Below are 16,914 nucleotides of genomic sequence, written 5' to 3' on the forward strand. Positions count from 1 at the left end.
CCTATCAGGTACCCACAACACACCTCACCTATCAGGTACCCACAACACACCTCACCTATCAGATACCCACAACACCTCACCTATCAGGTACCCACAACACACTCTCACCTATCAGGTACCCACACACACCTCACCTATCAGGCACCCACGACACACCTCCATCAGATACCCACGACACACCTCACCTATCAGGTACCCACAACACACCTCACCCATCAGGCACCCACGACACACCTCACCTATCAGGTACCCACGACACACCTCACCTATCAGGTACCCACGACACACCTCACCTATCAGGTACCCACGACACACCTCACCTATCAGGACACAACTACCCATCATGTACCCAACACACCTCACCTATCAGGTACCCACAACACACCTCACACATCAGGTACCCACAACACACCTCACCTATCAGGTACCCACACACACCTCACCTATCAGGTACCCACGACACACCTCACCTATCAGGTACCCACGACACCTCTCACCTATCACACCTCACCTATCAGGTACCCACAACACACCTCACCTATCAGATACCCACAAACACACCTCACCTATCAGGTACCCACAACACACCTCACCTATCAGGTACCCACAACACACCTCACCCATCAGGTACCCACAACACACCTCACCTATCAGGTACCCACAACACACCACCTATCAGGTACCCACAACACACCCACAGGTACCCACGACACCTCACCTATCAGGTACCAACACACCTCACCTATCAGGTACCTCACCTCACCCATCAGATACCCACAACACCTCACCCTCACCTATCAGGTACCCACGACACACCTCACCTATCAGGTACCCACGACACCACCATCACAACACACCTCACCTATCAGGTACCCACGACACACCTCACCCATCAGATACCTCACCTATCAGGCACCCACGACACATCTCACCTATCAGGTACCTCACCTATCAGGTACCCACGACACATCTCACCTATCAGGTACCCACGACACACCTCACTATCAGGTACCCACAACACACCTCACCTATCAGGTACCCACAACACACCTCACCTATCAGGATACCCACAACACACTCCTCACCTATCAGGTACCCAATAACACACCTCACCTATCAGGTACCCACAACACACCTCACCCTAGGTCAGCATACACCTCACCTATCAAGTACCCACAACACACCTCACCTATCAGGTACCCCACGACACACATCAGGTCACCTCACCTATCAGGTACCCACGACACACCTCACCTATCAGGTACCCACAACACACCTCACCATCAGGTACCCACGACACACCTCACCCATCAGATACCCACAACACACCTCACCTATCAGGTACCCATGACACACCACCTATCAGGTACCCACAACACCTCACCTATCAGGTACCCCACCCACGACACACCTCACCTATCAGGTACCCATGACACACCACCTATCAGGTACCCACAACACACCTCACCTATCAGGTACCCACAACACACCTCACCTATCAGGTACCCACAACACACCTCACCTATCAGGTACCCACGACACACCTCACCTATCAGGTACCCACGACACACCTCACCTATCAGGTACCCACAACACACCCTCACCCATCAGATACCCACGACACACACCTCACACCTATCAGGTACCCACAACACACCTCACCTATCAGGCACCCACTCTACACACCCTTTCACCTATACCACGACACACCTTCACCTGTCAGGGTCACCATCAGGAAAATCTACCGACACACCTCACCCATCAGGTACCCACAACACACCTCACCTATCAGGTACCCACGACACACCTCACCCATCAGATACCACCTCACCTATCAAGTACCCACAACACACCTCACCCATCAGGTACCCACAACACACCTCACCTATCAGGTACCCATGACACACCACCTATCAGGTACCCACAACACACCTCACCTATCAAGTACCCACAACACACCTCACCTATCAGATACCCACGACACACCTCACCTATCAGGTACCCACGACACACCTCACCTATCAGGTACCCACAACACACCTCACCTATCAGGTACCCACAACACACCTCACCTATCAGGTACCCACCCACAACACACCTCACCCATCAGATACCCACGACACACCTCACCTATCAGGTCACCTGTCAGGTACCCATGACACACCTCACCTATCAGGTACCCACGACACACCTCACCCATCAGGTACCCACCTATCAACACACCCTCACCTATCAGGTACCCACGACACACACCCATCTCACCTCACCCATCAGGTACCCACGACACACTCACCTATCAAGTAACCACAACACACCCATCAGGTACCCACGACACCTCACCTATCAGGTACCCACAACACACCTCACCTATCAGGTACCCACGACACACACCTTCACCTATCAGGTACCCACAACACATTCACCTATCAGGTACCCACGACACACCTCACCCATCAGTACCCACAACACACCTCACCTATCAGGTACCCACGACACACCTCACCTATCAGGTACCCACGACACACCTCACACATCAGGTACCCACAACACAACTCACCTATCAGGTACCCACAACACACCTCACCCTATCAGGTACCCACGACACACCTCACCCATCAGGTACCCACAACACACCTCACCTATCAGGTACCCACGACACACCTCACCTATCAGGTACATGACACACCACCTATCGACACACCTCACCCATCAGGTACCCACAACACACCTCACCTGTCAGGTACCCATGACACACCTCACCTGTCAGGTACCCACGACACACCTCACCCATCAGGTACCCACAACACAACTCACCTATCAGGTACCCACAACACACCTCACCTATCAGGTACCCACGACACACCTCACCCATCAGATCACCTCATCAGGTACCCAGACACACCCATCAGGTACCCACAACACAACTCACCATCAGGTACCCACACACACCTCACCCTCACACCATCAGATACCCACAACACACCTCACACTATCAGGTACCCACAACACACCTCACCCATCAGATACCCACAACACACCTCACCTATCAGGTACCCACAACACCTCACTATCAGGTACCACAACACACCTCACCCATCTCACCTATCAGGTACCCACAACACACCTCACCTATCAGGTACCCACGACACACCTCACCTATCAGGTACCCACGACACACCTCACCCATCAGGTACCCACACACCTCACACACCTCACTCACCTATCAGGTACCCACAACACACCTCACCTATCAGGTACCCACGACACACCTCACCTATCAGGTACCCACAACACACCTCACCTATCAGGTACCCACAACACACCTCACCAACAGATTCTTATACTCTTTATGACTTCATCCGTGTTGAAATAGAAGGGAACTGAATAGTTGAACCAGAAAAAAACGTGTTGAATAATTTATTAATCTTTTTTTTTTTAAGTCACATTTTATATATTTTTTTCAGACTAATATTTTAAATAATGTATATTTTGAATCTCTTCTCAGATTCTTTGACGTGACCCCCTTGGGCCAGATCCTGAACCGTTTCTCAGCTGACACCAACATCATAGATCAGGTGATTCTGAAAAGGATGTTCACCCTCAGTAGATTGATCTGTTGACTTATATCAGTCAGGGGTATTAGGGTAAAGTCCCCTAGTGGTTAAGAGTGTTGGGACAGTAACCAAGTTGTCGCTGGTTCAAATCCACAGCCGACTAGATGAACAATCTGTCGATGTGCCAATGAGTGAGGCACTAAACCTTAGTTTCTCCTGTAAGTCGCTCTGGATAAGAGCAACCACCAAATGCCAAAGATTTAAATGTTAAATGAGTACTGTGGGAATCCTCTACTCATGAAGCTGTCTGATGAAGGATCTGTCTTTGGCCATGGTGTGATTGGACAGACTCAGTGCTGCTCTCCAGCTGGGCTTTGCCCTGAGTGGCCTTGAGATTACAGCTCACACAAATATTAACAGTTTGCCAGTCATTTGCAGGCGTCAGAATTAGTCCATTGTTGAGATGAGTCAATGTCCCACGTCATTATATTACGTCCCTCAGGTGACCTCAGATCGTTAAAGAGGACGACATTGAGGTCCAGAGCGTAGGTCAGAAACGTAGCACTGACATGATACTATCTCCCCCCCTCTCTCTCTCTCATCCCCCTCTCTCTCTCTCTGTCCCCCCCTCTCTCTCTCTATCCCCCTCTCTCTCTCTCTCTCTCTCTCTCTCTCTATCCCCCCTCTCTCTCTCTCTCTCTATCCCCCCCCTCTCTCTCTCTCTCTCTCTCTCTCTATCTCCCCCCCTCTCTCTCTATCCCTCCTCTCTATCTGTCTCCTCTATCCCCCCTCTCTCTCTCTCTCTCTATCCCCCCCTCTCTCTTTCTATCCCCCTCCTCTCTCTCTCTCTATCCCCCTCTCTCTCTATTCCCCCTCTCTCTCTCTATCCCTCTCTCTCTCTCTCTCTCTCTCTCTCTCTCTCCCCTCTCTATCCCCCTCTCTATCTCTCTATCCCCCTCTCTCTCCCTCTCTATCCCCCTCTCTCTCTCTCTCTCTATCCCTCTCTCTCTCTCTCTCTATCCCCCTCTCTCTCTCTCTCTATCCCCCTCTCTCTCTATCCCCCCCCTCTCTCTCTCTATCCCCCTCTCTCTCTCTCTCTCTCTCTCTATCCCCCCCTCTCTCTCTCTCTCTCTCTTTCTATCCCTTTCTATCCCCCTCTCTCTCTCTCTCTCTCTATCCCCCTCTCTCTCTATTCCCCCTCTCTCTCTATCCCTCTCTCCCTCTCTCTCTCTTTCTATCCCCCTCTCTCTCTCTCCCCCTCTCTCTCTCTCTCTCTATTCCCCCTCCCCCTCTCTCTCTATCCCTATCTCTCTCTCTCTCTCTCTCTCTCTCTTTATCCCCCCTCTCTCTCTATCCCCCTCTCTCTCTCTCTCTCTATCCCTCTCTCTCTCTCTCTCTCCCCTCTCTCTCTCTCTCTCTATCCCCCTCTCTCCTCTCTCTCTCTATCCCCCCCTCTCTCTTCTCTCTCTCTATCCCTCTCTCTCTCTCTCTCTCTATCCCCCCCTCTCTCTCTCTCTCGCTCTCTCTCTATCCCCCTCTCTCTCTCTCTCTCTCTATCCCCTCTCTCTCTATCCCCCTCTCTCTCTCTATCCCCCTCTCTCTCTCTCTCTCCTCTCTCTCTCTCTCTATCCCCCTCTCTCTCTCTATCCCCCTCTCTATTCTCTCTATCCCTCTCTCTCTCTCTCTCTCTATCCCCCCTCTCTCTCTATTCCCCCTCTCTTATCTCTCTATCCTCCCTCTCTCTCTATCCCCCTCTATCCCCCTCTCTCTCTCTATCTCTCTCTCTCTATCCCCCTCTCCCTCTCTCTCTCTCTCTATCCCCCCCTCTCTCTCTATCCCCTCTCTATCTCTCTCCTCTCTATCCCCCTCTCTCTCTCTATCCCCCTCTCTCTCCCCCTCTCTCTCTCTCTCTCCCCCCCTCTCTCTCTCTCTCCCCCTCTCTCTCTCTATCCCCCCTCTTCCCCTCTCTCTCTCCCCCTTCCCCCTCTCTATCCCCCCTCTCTCTCTCTATCCCCCCCCCTCTCTCTCCCCCCTCTCTCTATCCCTCTCCCCCCCGCCCCCTCTCTCTCTCCCCCCCCCCCTCTCTATCCCCCCTCTCTCTCTCCCCCTCTCCCCTCTCCCTCTATCCCCCCCTCCCCCCTCTCTCTCTATCCCCCTTTCTCCAGCACATCCCTCCTACCCTGGAGTCTTTGACCCGCTCCACTCTGCTCTGCCTGTCAGCCATCGGGGTCATAGCGTTTGTCACCCCAAGCTTCCTCATCGCTCTGATTCCTCTGGCTGTGTCCTTCTACTTTATACAGAAGTACTTCCGGGTCGCCTCAAAGTGAGTTCACTGGGCTGACCTGGTCCATTTCAGCTCAATGTAGTTTCCTTTTACAGTATCACAACAGCATCACAACTTCAAATTCTCTCTCTCTCCCTCTAATTATCTTATCTGTCTCTCTCTATCAGGACTAACTGGGTGCTGTCATTGTGTTATACTATGCTTTTCGTCTCTGTTTCCACATTGTCCAGACTTTTCTTCATTTTTCTCAGGGACCTTCAGGACTTAGATGACTCCACCCAGCTTCCTCTGCTCTGCCACTTCTCTGAGACTGCAGAGGGACTCACCACCATCCGAGCATTCAGGCCAGTGCACCATACACACACATGCAGGCACACACACAGGCACACACACAGGCACACACACACACACACACACACGTGTGACAGAGTGGAAATTTTGCCCAGAGCATCATTACACAACATACTGAAGAAGCACTTATAGGTTTTAGGAAGGCAGTAACACTGTACTTAGCGATCCGAAACTTGAAACAAAGTGGTGGATTTGTTGACACTGGTGGTTAATTCCTTTGCGTATATGTAATATTAGTGTGAACAACTTGAATCCCATCTAGAAGTCTTCCAACCCATCCAGAACCATTCATTCATGGAGGAAGGAGGATATCACAAACCCAAATCTTTCTCTTGATCCAGAATTACATGAATCCCCTCTAAACAGTTCACGAACATTCCCCCTTTTCTTCAGAATCGTGGTAATCCAACATTAAACAGCTCTCACGGTTACTACCCCTCAGACAGCCTCTTCCTCCCTGAAGACTTCCTCATCTTGGCAGCACCGTGGCTTCTCTCTTTCTCTCTTGGTCCAATGTTAGATGTCACTTAGCGATGTAGCAGCCATGATCCAACTCACATCATCAGGCACGTTAGTCCAGTCCTGAAACAATCCCACTTCAGTGTTTGTCTAACGGAGGTGGTTCTATGAACCATAACCAGGACTGGGACCAGGAGACGTGCGGAAGAACACCTTCTAGACGCCGGGTTCAAACTTGGTCACATGGGAAATAATCTGGTAGGTATTAGCTATATTTATTTTCCATTTATTCTTCAGACATGAATCTCGATTCAAGCAGAAGATGCTGGAGCTGACAGATACCAACAACACAGCCTACCTGTTCCTCTCTGCTGCCAACCGCTGGTTGGAGGTCAGAACGGTGAGATAACATTAATGCCTATGATTCAACCATGACATTATTAATAAGATATGGGACTATTGTAATACTAATAGTATCTTACGGAGTATTCAACACAATACTCCCTTGTTTCTTATCACAACGAGCTGCAAAATTAGAAGAAATTACTTTTTGAGATTAGAGCAAAATGCTGTGTTGAATTCACAACTTCAAATTCTCTCTCTCCCTCTAACTATCTTATCTGACTCTCCTTCTCTCTCAGGACTACCTGGGTGCTGTCATTGTGTTAACAGCAGCAGTAGCCTCAATATGGAGCTCTGGCAAGAACCTTCCCCTCTAGCATGGTGGGGTTAGGCCTGACCTACGCCTACGGTGAGTCAACGTGTTGCACGTTTGTGTGTAGAGGTAGGTAAAGGAGTCAGGCGCAGGAGAGCAGAGATGTCCGAGATGTGTTATTTAATGGGCAAGTCCACAAACATACAGGTCAGGAACAATACCAAAAAACAAACGCCCTCGACAACCAAGACACCAGTTATTCACGGAAGGAGGGAAAAACAACGCTCCTAAATATATACACACTTGGTTTAATACGTGAAAACAGAATAGGCACAACCTTAACGAGCAACATCACACGAATAATCCCCCCACAAACCTAGGCAGGCAACAGAAATGGGGAATTATACACACACAAGGAGAGAAATGAAGGCAAATGAAACCAGGTGTGAAAAAAACAAGCCCTTAACCTGGAGAAAACCAACAAGAAAAGGAAAAAAGGATCGGTGAAGGTTAGTCAGAGAAGACGCCAGACACATTAATGGAACTGTACGAAGGACGCATCGCACATTAATGGAACAAGGAAGGAGGAACTACTGTTGCATTAATGGAAGCCGTGACACATTAATGGAAACAGAGAAGGACTGCATCCCCAATGTCACATTAATGGAAACATAGCAGGAATATACCATCAGGCACAGAACAGAAACAACATTAATGGAATACAGGATCTGTACAGAGAAGGACTGCATCAGACATTAATGGAACTCAGAGAAGGAATCAGGCACATTAATGGAATTTTTTTAATAACAAGCCATTAATGGAACTGTACAGAGAAGGATTCACATTAATGGAACTGGATCATCAGACACATTAATTGTAGTTTTGGAATTGCATACATTAATGGAATGTCAAGGCACACTGCAAGTGCAGCAGGCACATTAATGGAACTGTACAGAGAAGGACTGCATCAGGCACATTAATATTCAGAGAAGGGAGTAGAACATTAATGGAACTGTACAGAGACACATTAAGGACTGCATCAGGCACATTAATGGAACTGTACAGAGAAGGACTGCAGCAGACACATTAATAATGGAAGGACTGCATCAGGCACATTAATGGAACTGTACAGAGAAGGACTGCATCAGGCACATTAATGGAACTGTACAGAGAAGGACTGCAGCAGGCACATTAATGGAACTGTACAGAGAAGGACTGCATCAGGCACATTAATGGAACTGTACAGAGAAGGACTGCATCAGGGCACATTAATGGAACTGTACAGAGAAGGACTGCATCAGGCACATTAATGGAACTGTACAGAGAAGGACTGCATGGAACATTAATGGAACTGTACAGAGAAGGACTCAGACACATTAATGGAACTGTACAGAGAAGGAGGCACAATTAATGGAACTGTACAGAGAAGGAGAGACACATTAATGGAACTGTACAGAGAAGGAGCAGGCACATTAATGGAACTGTACAGAGAAGGACTGCATCAGGCACATTAATGGAACTGTACAGAGAAGGACTGCATCAGGCACATTAATGGAACTGTACAGAGAAGGATCTGCATCAGACACATTAATGGAACTGTACAGAGAAGGACATCAGGCACATTAATGGAATCAGACACATTAATGGAACTGTACAGAGAAGGACTGCATCAGGCACATTAATGGAACTGTACAGAGAAGGACTGACACATTAATGGAATCACTGCATCAGACACATTAATGGAACTGTACTGCAGCAGGCACATTAATGGAACTGCAGAGAAGGACTGCATCAGGCACATTAATGGAATGAGAAGGACTGCATCAGGCACATTAATGGAACTGTACAGAGAAGAGCATCAGACACATTAATGGAACTGTACAGAGAAGGATGCAGCAGGCACATTAATGGAACTGTACAGAGAAGGACTGCATCAGACACATTAATGGAACTGTACAGAGAAGGACTGCATCAGGCACATTAATGGAACTGTACAGAGAAGGACTGCATCAGGCACATTAATGGAACTGTACAGAGAAGGACTGCATCAGGCACATTAATGGAACTGTACAGAGAAGGACTGCATCAGGCACATTAATGGAACTGTACAGAGAAGGACTGCATCAGGCACATTAATGAGAGGAGTGTTGTTGCCAGTCCTTCCTCTCCCACTGCCAGAAGATGTGAAACAATAGAAGCTGTATTGTCCTCAGCATTCATCTTTGTTTGTACTGTATTGTACTGTACTGTATACCACAGTATTGTTTTCTGTAGGCTTATGGTCCTTCCACGTCTCTTCTCCATAGCTTTCTCTTCTGACTGATCAGCCTTTTATGTATTCTTCTCAACCATTAAATTCCTTTGGTTTTCCTCATATTGTCCAAGGCAATGGGAAAAAAAGACTCCCACTCAGACATATTACAATAATAATAATAAGAATGATTATAATGAATAGTATTATTAATAGTAGTATTATTTCTATACCTAGTAAGGACACTTCATAGAACATGGATTAAATATATATTGTGTTTACCTCCCGTTACCCAGGTGACCAACTACCTGAACTGGGTGGTGAGGAACCTGGCTGACTTAGAGGTCCAGATGGCTGCTGTCAAGAAGGTCAACAGCTTCCTGAGTACAGAGTCTGAGAACTACGAAGGCTCCATGGGTAAACTAAACACACTCCCACACCAAATGCTGCTTCTCAATACCCTGGAGTCTCTTGTGACAGAAGCTGGACAGTGCACACACAAGATGTGGTTTAATAACACACAGTCAATAGAACAGAGTAATGGAATCCTGCTGAAACACAGTCAATAGAACAGAGTAATGGATTCCTGCTGAAACACAGTCAATAGAACAGAGTAATGGTATCCTGCTGAAACACACAGTCAATAGAACAGAGTAATGGAATCTGAAACACACAGTCAATAGAACAGAGTAATGGAATCCTGCTGAAACACACAGTCAATAGAACAGAGTAATGAATCCTGGAAAACACAGTAATGAACAGAGTAATGGAACATCCTGCTGGAAACACACAGTCAATAGAACAGAGTAATGGAACAAACACACAGTCAATGAACAGAATGGAATCCTGCTGAAACACACAGTCAATAGAACAGAGTAATGGAATAGAACAGTCAATAGAACAGGGTAATGGAATCCTGCTGAAACACACAGTCAATAGAACAGAGTAATGGAATCCTGCTGAAAACACACAGTCAATAGAACAGGTAATGGAATCCTGCTGAAACACACAGTCAATAGAACAGAGTAATGGAATCCTGCTGAAACACACAGTCAATAGAACAGAGTAATGGAATCCTGCTGAAACACACAGTCAATAGAACAGAGTAATGGAATCCTGCTGAAACACACAGTCAATAGAACAGAGTAATGGAATCCTGCTGAAACACACAGTCAATAGAACAGAGTAATGGAATCCTGCTGAAACACACAGTCAATAGAACAGAGTAATGGAATCCTGCTGAAACACACAGTCAATAGAACAGAGTAATGGAATCCTGCTGAAACACACAGTCAATAGAACAGAGTAATGGAATCCTGCTGAAACACACAGTCAATAGAACAGGAATCCTGTAATGGAATCCTGCTGAAACACACAGTCAATAGAACAGAGGGTAATGGAATCCTGAAACACACAGCTGTAATGGAACTGAAACACAGTCAATAGAACAGAGTAATGGAATCCTGCTGAAACACACAGTCAATAGAACAGAGTAATGGAATCCTGCTGAAACACACAGTCAATAGAACAGAGTAATGGAATCCTGCTGAAACACAGTCAATAGAACAGAGTAATGTCAATAGAACAGATAATGGAATCCTGCTGAAACACACAGTCAATAGAACAGAGTAATGGAATCCTGCTGAAACACACAGTCAATAGAACAGAGTAATGGAATCCTGCTGAAACACAGTCAATAGAACAGAGTAATGGAATCCTGCTGAAACACAGTCAATAGAACAGAGTAATGGAATCCTGCTGAAACACACAGTCAATAGAACAGAGTAATGGAATCCTGCTGAAACACACAGTCAATAGAACAGAGTAATGGAATCCTGCTGAAACACACAGTCAATAGAACAGAGTAATGGAATCCTGCTGAAACACAGTCAATAGAACAGAGTAATGGAATCCTGCTGAAACACACAGTCAATAGAACAGAGTAATGGAATCCTCTGAAACACACAGTCAATAGAACAGAGTAATGGAATCCTGCTGAAACAACACAATAGAACAGTGAAACACAATAGAACAGAGTAATGGAATCTGCTGAAACACACAGTCTGAAACACACAGTCAATAGAACAGGGTAATGGAATTCCTGCTGAAACACACAGTCTGAACAGAGTAATGGAAAACACACAGTCAATAGAACAGGGTAATGGAATCTGACAACACACAGTTCAAAATATGATCATCATCTCTGCTCACGCTATTTCAGAAAGTCCCTCACACAGTCAATAGAACAGAGTAAAATCCATAGATGTTCAACAGTCAAAGCACTCACCAGGGTAATATGACAGACTGTAATGGCTGGCCAGTGTGCTGCACAATTTGGTTCTGTGTTCCGAGATCAAATCAAATGAACCACAATTGCATTTGTCACAGGGTAATGGAATCCTGCTGAAACACACAGTCAATAGAACAGAGTAATGGAATACAACAGGTGTTGAAACACACTTGAAATGTTTACTTACAAGCCCATAACCAACAATAGAACAGAGTTATTCAATAGAATAAAGAATGAAACACACCAATAGAACAAAAATAGGAAATAAAAGTACAAAATAATTAAAGAGCAGCAGTAAAATAATTTGTCAATGGCGAATACAACAGGTGGCTATATACAGATGAAGTCTTTAGTAAAGGGGCAGGCTATATACAGATGAAGGTAGCCTAATGGTTAGAGTGTTGGACTAGTAACCGAAAGGTTAAGAAGATCAAATCCCTGAGTTGTCAAGGTAAAAATCTGTCGTTCTCCCCCTGAACAAGGCAGTTAACCCACTGTTCCTAGGCCGTCATTATAAATAAGAATTTGTTCTTTACTGACTTGCCTCGTTAAATAAAAATACATTTAAAAAGGTAAGCACTGATTGAAGCTTCCATTTATCAAATGTCTTCTCCAACATGTAACAGCGAGGATGGCTCAACATAGTCTAGGCTTCGAGACATCTATAGGACTATATTTAAAAATCCATGGCAGTAGAACAGTCAACCGCACAGGGCAACAATCTGACAGTATGGTAATGTCTTTAGGTTTACAGTGTGGAGCAGGACGACCTGACACAGTGTTTCTCCTCCCGAATTCCAACATCATTTCTCTAGTGTGTCTCTGTGGAGTTTACAATAGTCCCGTTACGGGTCTCCTTCCAAAGCAGCATCGAAGTTTAAGTGATGTGCTGTTGCCATGGCAATGTTAAAAAAATAAGAGAAGGGGGTCATGTCTCTTGGGGGAGGAAGATAAGAGGACTAGAAATAAGGGAGGAGCAGGAGAGAGCGAGTTCTTGTGGAACAACGAGGAGGTGGGATTGAAAGGAGAGGGAGAGGAGGAGGAGAGGGAGGAGAGCTTGGAGGAGGAAGAGATGGATGGGAGGGAGGAGAGAGTCCCACATCTCTAGAGCCGTGGCCCTGCTAGAGTCCTGTGGTCAAGAACTCCTGCCAGAGTGGGCTGTCCTCCTACACTGTGACGTAATGGAAAGTTTGGCCCTGATAGCAATAGAACGATAATAAGTGGATCTTGTCCAAGCAACGAGCTGTCATCTTGCCCTGTTTTATCATCCTTCCCTTTGATTCATTTAGTTATTTTGTTTCCTCTGCATCCGTTCGCAGCCCTTAAGTCATGAGGAGAAAACCACCAACCCTTATTTTAAGGACTGCATGCAGGGTTTTAGCAGTAAAACAGTACTTTTGAAGAAGCCAAATGCTGCAGTCTAAACAGACCAGAGCCTGGTCACAGAAGGAAGAGTGGTCCTGAGTAGCACTTAGGGCACCACTTTTGACAAAGAGACCTCTGTTTACTGCATCGTCAGTTGTGTGACTGTCCCCAAATTCACTACTGTATGACTGTCCTGGATGTCCTACTGTATGACTGTCCTACTGTATGACTGTCCTGGATGTCCTACTGTATGACTGTCCGGGATGTACTACTGTATGACTGTCCGGGATGTCCTACTGTATGACTGTCCGGGATGTCCTACTGTGTGACTGTCCTACTGTATGACTGTCCTACTGTATGACTGTCCGGGATGTACTACTGTATGACTGTCCGGGATGTCCTACTGTGTGACTGTCCTACTGTATGACTGTCCTGGATGTCCTACTGTATGACTGTCCGGGATGTACTACTGTATAGACTGTCCGGGATGTCCTACTGTGTGACTGTCCTACTGTATGACTGTCCTGGATGTCATACTGTAGGACTGTCCTGGATGTTCTACTGTATGACTGTCCTGGATGTCCTACTGTATGACTGTCCTGGATGTCCTACTGTATGACTGTCCTGGATGTCCTACTGTATGACTGTCCTACTGTATGACTGTCCTGGATGTCATACTGTATGACTGTCCGGGATGTACTACTGTATGACTGTCTGGGATGTCCTACTGTATGACTGTCCTACTGTATGACTGTCCTACTGTATGACTGTCCTGGATGTCCCTGTACTGTCCGGGATGTAGGATGTCCTGGATGTCCTACTGTATGACTGTCAGCAGGGGCGGCAGGGTAGCCTGGATGTAACCAGAACTGTATGACTGTCCTCGTTCTGCCCCTGAACAGGCAGCTAACCCATGACTGTCCTGGATGTCTGATTAAATAAAGGTAAAATAAAAAATAAAAAATATGACTGTCCTGGATGTTCTACTGTATGACTGGATGTCCTGGATGTTCTACTGTATGACTGTCCTGGATTTAGCTACTGTATGTGTTATTGTGCTGTAGGCTATAACTAGGGCCTAGAGTATTTCTGTTCCTGTCAAGGAAAAACTGCTAATCCTAGTTATTGTGTGTGATCACAGTATATAATTACACAACTCATTCATGTTTTGTTAATGGTTGACTATATGTGTTCTTTCCAGATACCACCCAGGTCCCCGGGGACTGGCCCCAGCACGGAGAGATAAAGATCCAGGATCTGTGTGTCCAGTTATGACCCCCTTCTGAAGCCTGTCCTCAAACACGTTAATGCCTACATCAACCCCGGACAGAAGGTAAGTAACAGCCCTGTGTCTTAAAGCAACTGTGAGATGGAACATTGTTGCTGTAGCTTCAATAAAGATCACATTTAGGGAGCTAAGCAACCCCCGGACAGAAGCTAAGTCACACCCACTCACAGAGCCCTCCCTTAATGCAACTGTGACATCACACGTTGTTCCTGACTATATCGCTGAATAAAGATCACATTTGAACGCAGTGAAAGCAGTGAAAAGCAAGCAGACGTTTACTTTCTGTTTGAATCACAGCCCTGTGTCTAAACGCAACGGTGAGTTGACACGTAGTGAAGAAACAGGACTAGTTGGTCGTGGCGACTCTGTGTGGCGTGCGTTCTTACGCGCTTTCTGCACACACATGTCCGTTCTCTCAGGGCAGTGTTACTGTCCCTCAGCAGACTCCTGCTATCTGACCTGACTGATGAGGCTGCTTCACGTCTGCTGTGAGGAGCCTGAATGAGATACACAGGTAGAGAGATATCCAGTCCAGAGCAGAGAATCAGAGATACAGAGCTACTAGAACTCCTTCTGAGACCGTGTTCTTCAGTCCTGGTCCTAGAGAGACACAGGGTTGTGCAGGCTTTTGATCCAGCCCAGTACCAACACACCACAGGAGGTTGGGTGGCAACTTAGTTGGGGAGGACGGGCTCGTGGTAGCGGCTGGGAGCGGAATAGGTAGAATGGTATCAAACACATGGGTTGATGCCATTCCATTCACCCGTTCAGACGTTATTATGAGCTGTCCTCCCCTCAGCAGCCTCCACTGCAACACACATTATTCAACTGATTGAGTCGTTCATGGAGCCCTTGACTTGTTGAATTAGGTGTACTGTCCATGCTGGGTTCATAGCCAGGTGTAAGGCGTCTAGGTGTAGCAGGTAAGGCAGAGTCAGGCACAGCATACAGAGATGAGTAATTCACCTAACTTTACTCAAAACAACAAATATTCCAAGAAGGAAAATAATCAAGCTCACAAATACAGACCAACTTACAATGAACAAACACGCACAAAACCAGGGGGGAACCACAGGGTTAAATAAGGAACATATGATTATGGAATGGAAACCAGGTGTGTACAATGAAGACAAAACAAATGGAAAATGAAAAGTGGATCGGCGGCGGCAAGAAAACTGATGACGTCAACCGCCGAACACCGCCCGAACACCGCCCAACCACCCCCCGAACACCGCCGAACACCACGCAACCACCCCCCGAACACCGCCCGACCACCACCCGAACACCGCCGAACACCGCCCGAACACCGCCCGAACACCGCCCGAACACCCGAACACCCCGAACACCGCCCGCCCGAACACCGCCCGAACACCACCCGAACACCGCTGAACGCCGCCCGAACACCGCCCCGACCACCACCTAACCGCCCGAACACCGCCCGAACACCGCCCGAAACACCCCCGAACACCGCCACCACCCAACCACCCCCGAACACCGCCCGAACACCACCCGAACACCGCCCGAACACCACCCAACACCGCCCGACACCGCCCGGCCCACCCGAACACCGCCGAACACCGCCCCGAACACACCGCCCGAACACCGCCGAACACCGCCCGAACACCGCCCGAACACCGCCGACACCGCCGAACACCACCCGAACACCGCCCGAACACCGCCGAACACCACCCCGAACACCGCGGAACACCCCCGAACACCGCCGAACACCACCCGAACACCACCGAACACCGCCGAACAAGGAGAGGGACCAACACCGCCCGAAACCGCCCCGAACACCACCCCAACACCGGGTGCCCGAACACCGCTTTGAACAAGGAGAGGGACCAACTGCGGCAGGGCTTGACACCAGGACTGAAGTAGGTGTTCTAGTATCGCTTGACTCCGTGCTCTGTAAGCAGGGCTGATATTAGGTATCTCTCTCTGTGTATCTGTGAGAAATGAGAAGCATGCCTGGATATTAGGTATCTCTCTCTATCTGTGTATCTGTGAGTGTTTTATAAGCCAGGCTGGGTATTGGGTATCTCTCTCTCTGTGTATCTGTGAGTGTTTTATAAGCAAGGCTGATATTAGGTATCTCTATCTGTGTATCTGAGTGTTTTTATAGTTTGCATGATATTAGGTATCTCTATCTGTGTATCTGTGAGTGTTTTATAAGCCAGGCTGGATATTAGGTATCTCTCTATCTGTGTATCTGTGAGTGTTTTATAAGCCAGGCTGATATTAGGTATCTCTCTCTCTGTGTATCTGTGAGTGTTTTATAAGCCAGGCTGGATATTAGGTATCTCTCTCTCTGTGTATCCGTGAGTGTTTTATAAGCCAGGCTGGATGTGCAGGTTATCTCTCTCTCTGTGTATCTGTGAGTGTTTTATAAGCCAGGCTGGATATTAGGTATCTCT

At 47.4% G+C, this 16,914-nt stretch overlaps 1 protein-coding gene and 1 pseudogene across 1 annotated transcript; both read left to right on the plus strand.

The window, feature by feature from the left end:
- Window positions 1–3,505: 3,505 nt before the first annotated feature.
- Window positions 3,506–7,367, plus strand: LOC135536864 (ATP-binding cassette sub-family C member 9-like; the record flags this gene model as incomplete). The annotated part of the gene is made up of 5 exons (XM_064963099.1): window positions 3,506–3,575; window positions 5,720–5,877; window positions 6,090–6,182; window positions 6,946–7,048; window positions 7,290–7,367. Coding segments are annotated over 5 exons (502 nt in total), but the record flags the coding sequence as incomplete, so codon positions are not given.
- A 98-nt stretch (window positions 7,368–7,465) lies between these two features.
- On the plus strand, window positions 7,466–14,955 carry LOC135536863 (ATP-binding cassette sub-family C member 9-like; annotated as a pseudogene).
- The last annotated feature ends 1,959 nt before the right edge of the window (window positions 14,956–16,914 follow it).

The sequence above is a fragment of the Oncorhynchus masou genome, unplaced genomic scaffold (assembly GCF_036934945.1).
Source record: "Oncorhynchus masou masou isolate Uvic2021 unplaced genomic scaffold, UVic_Omas_1.1 unplaced_scaffold_6739, whole genome shotgun sequence".
Lineage (NCBI taxonomy): Eukaryota > Metazoa > Chordata > Actinopteri > Salmoniformes > Salmonidae > Oncorhynchus > Oncorhynchus masou.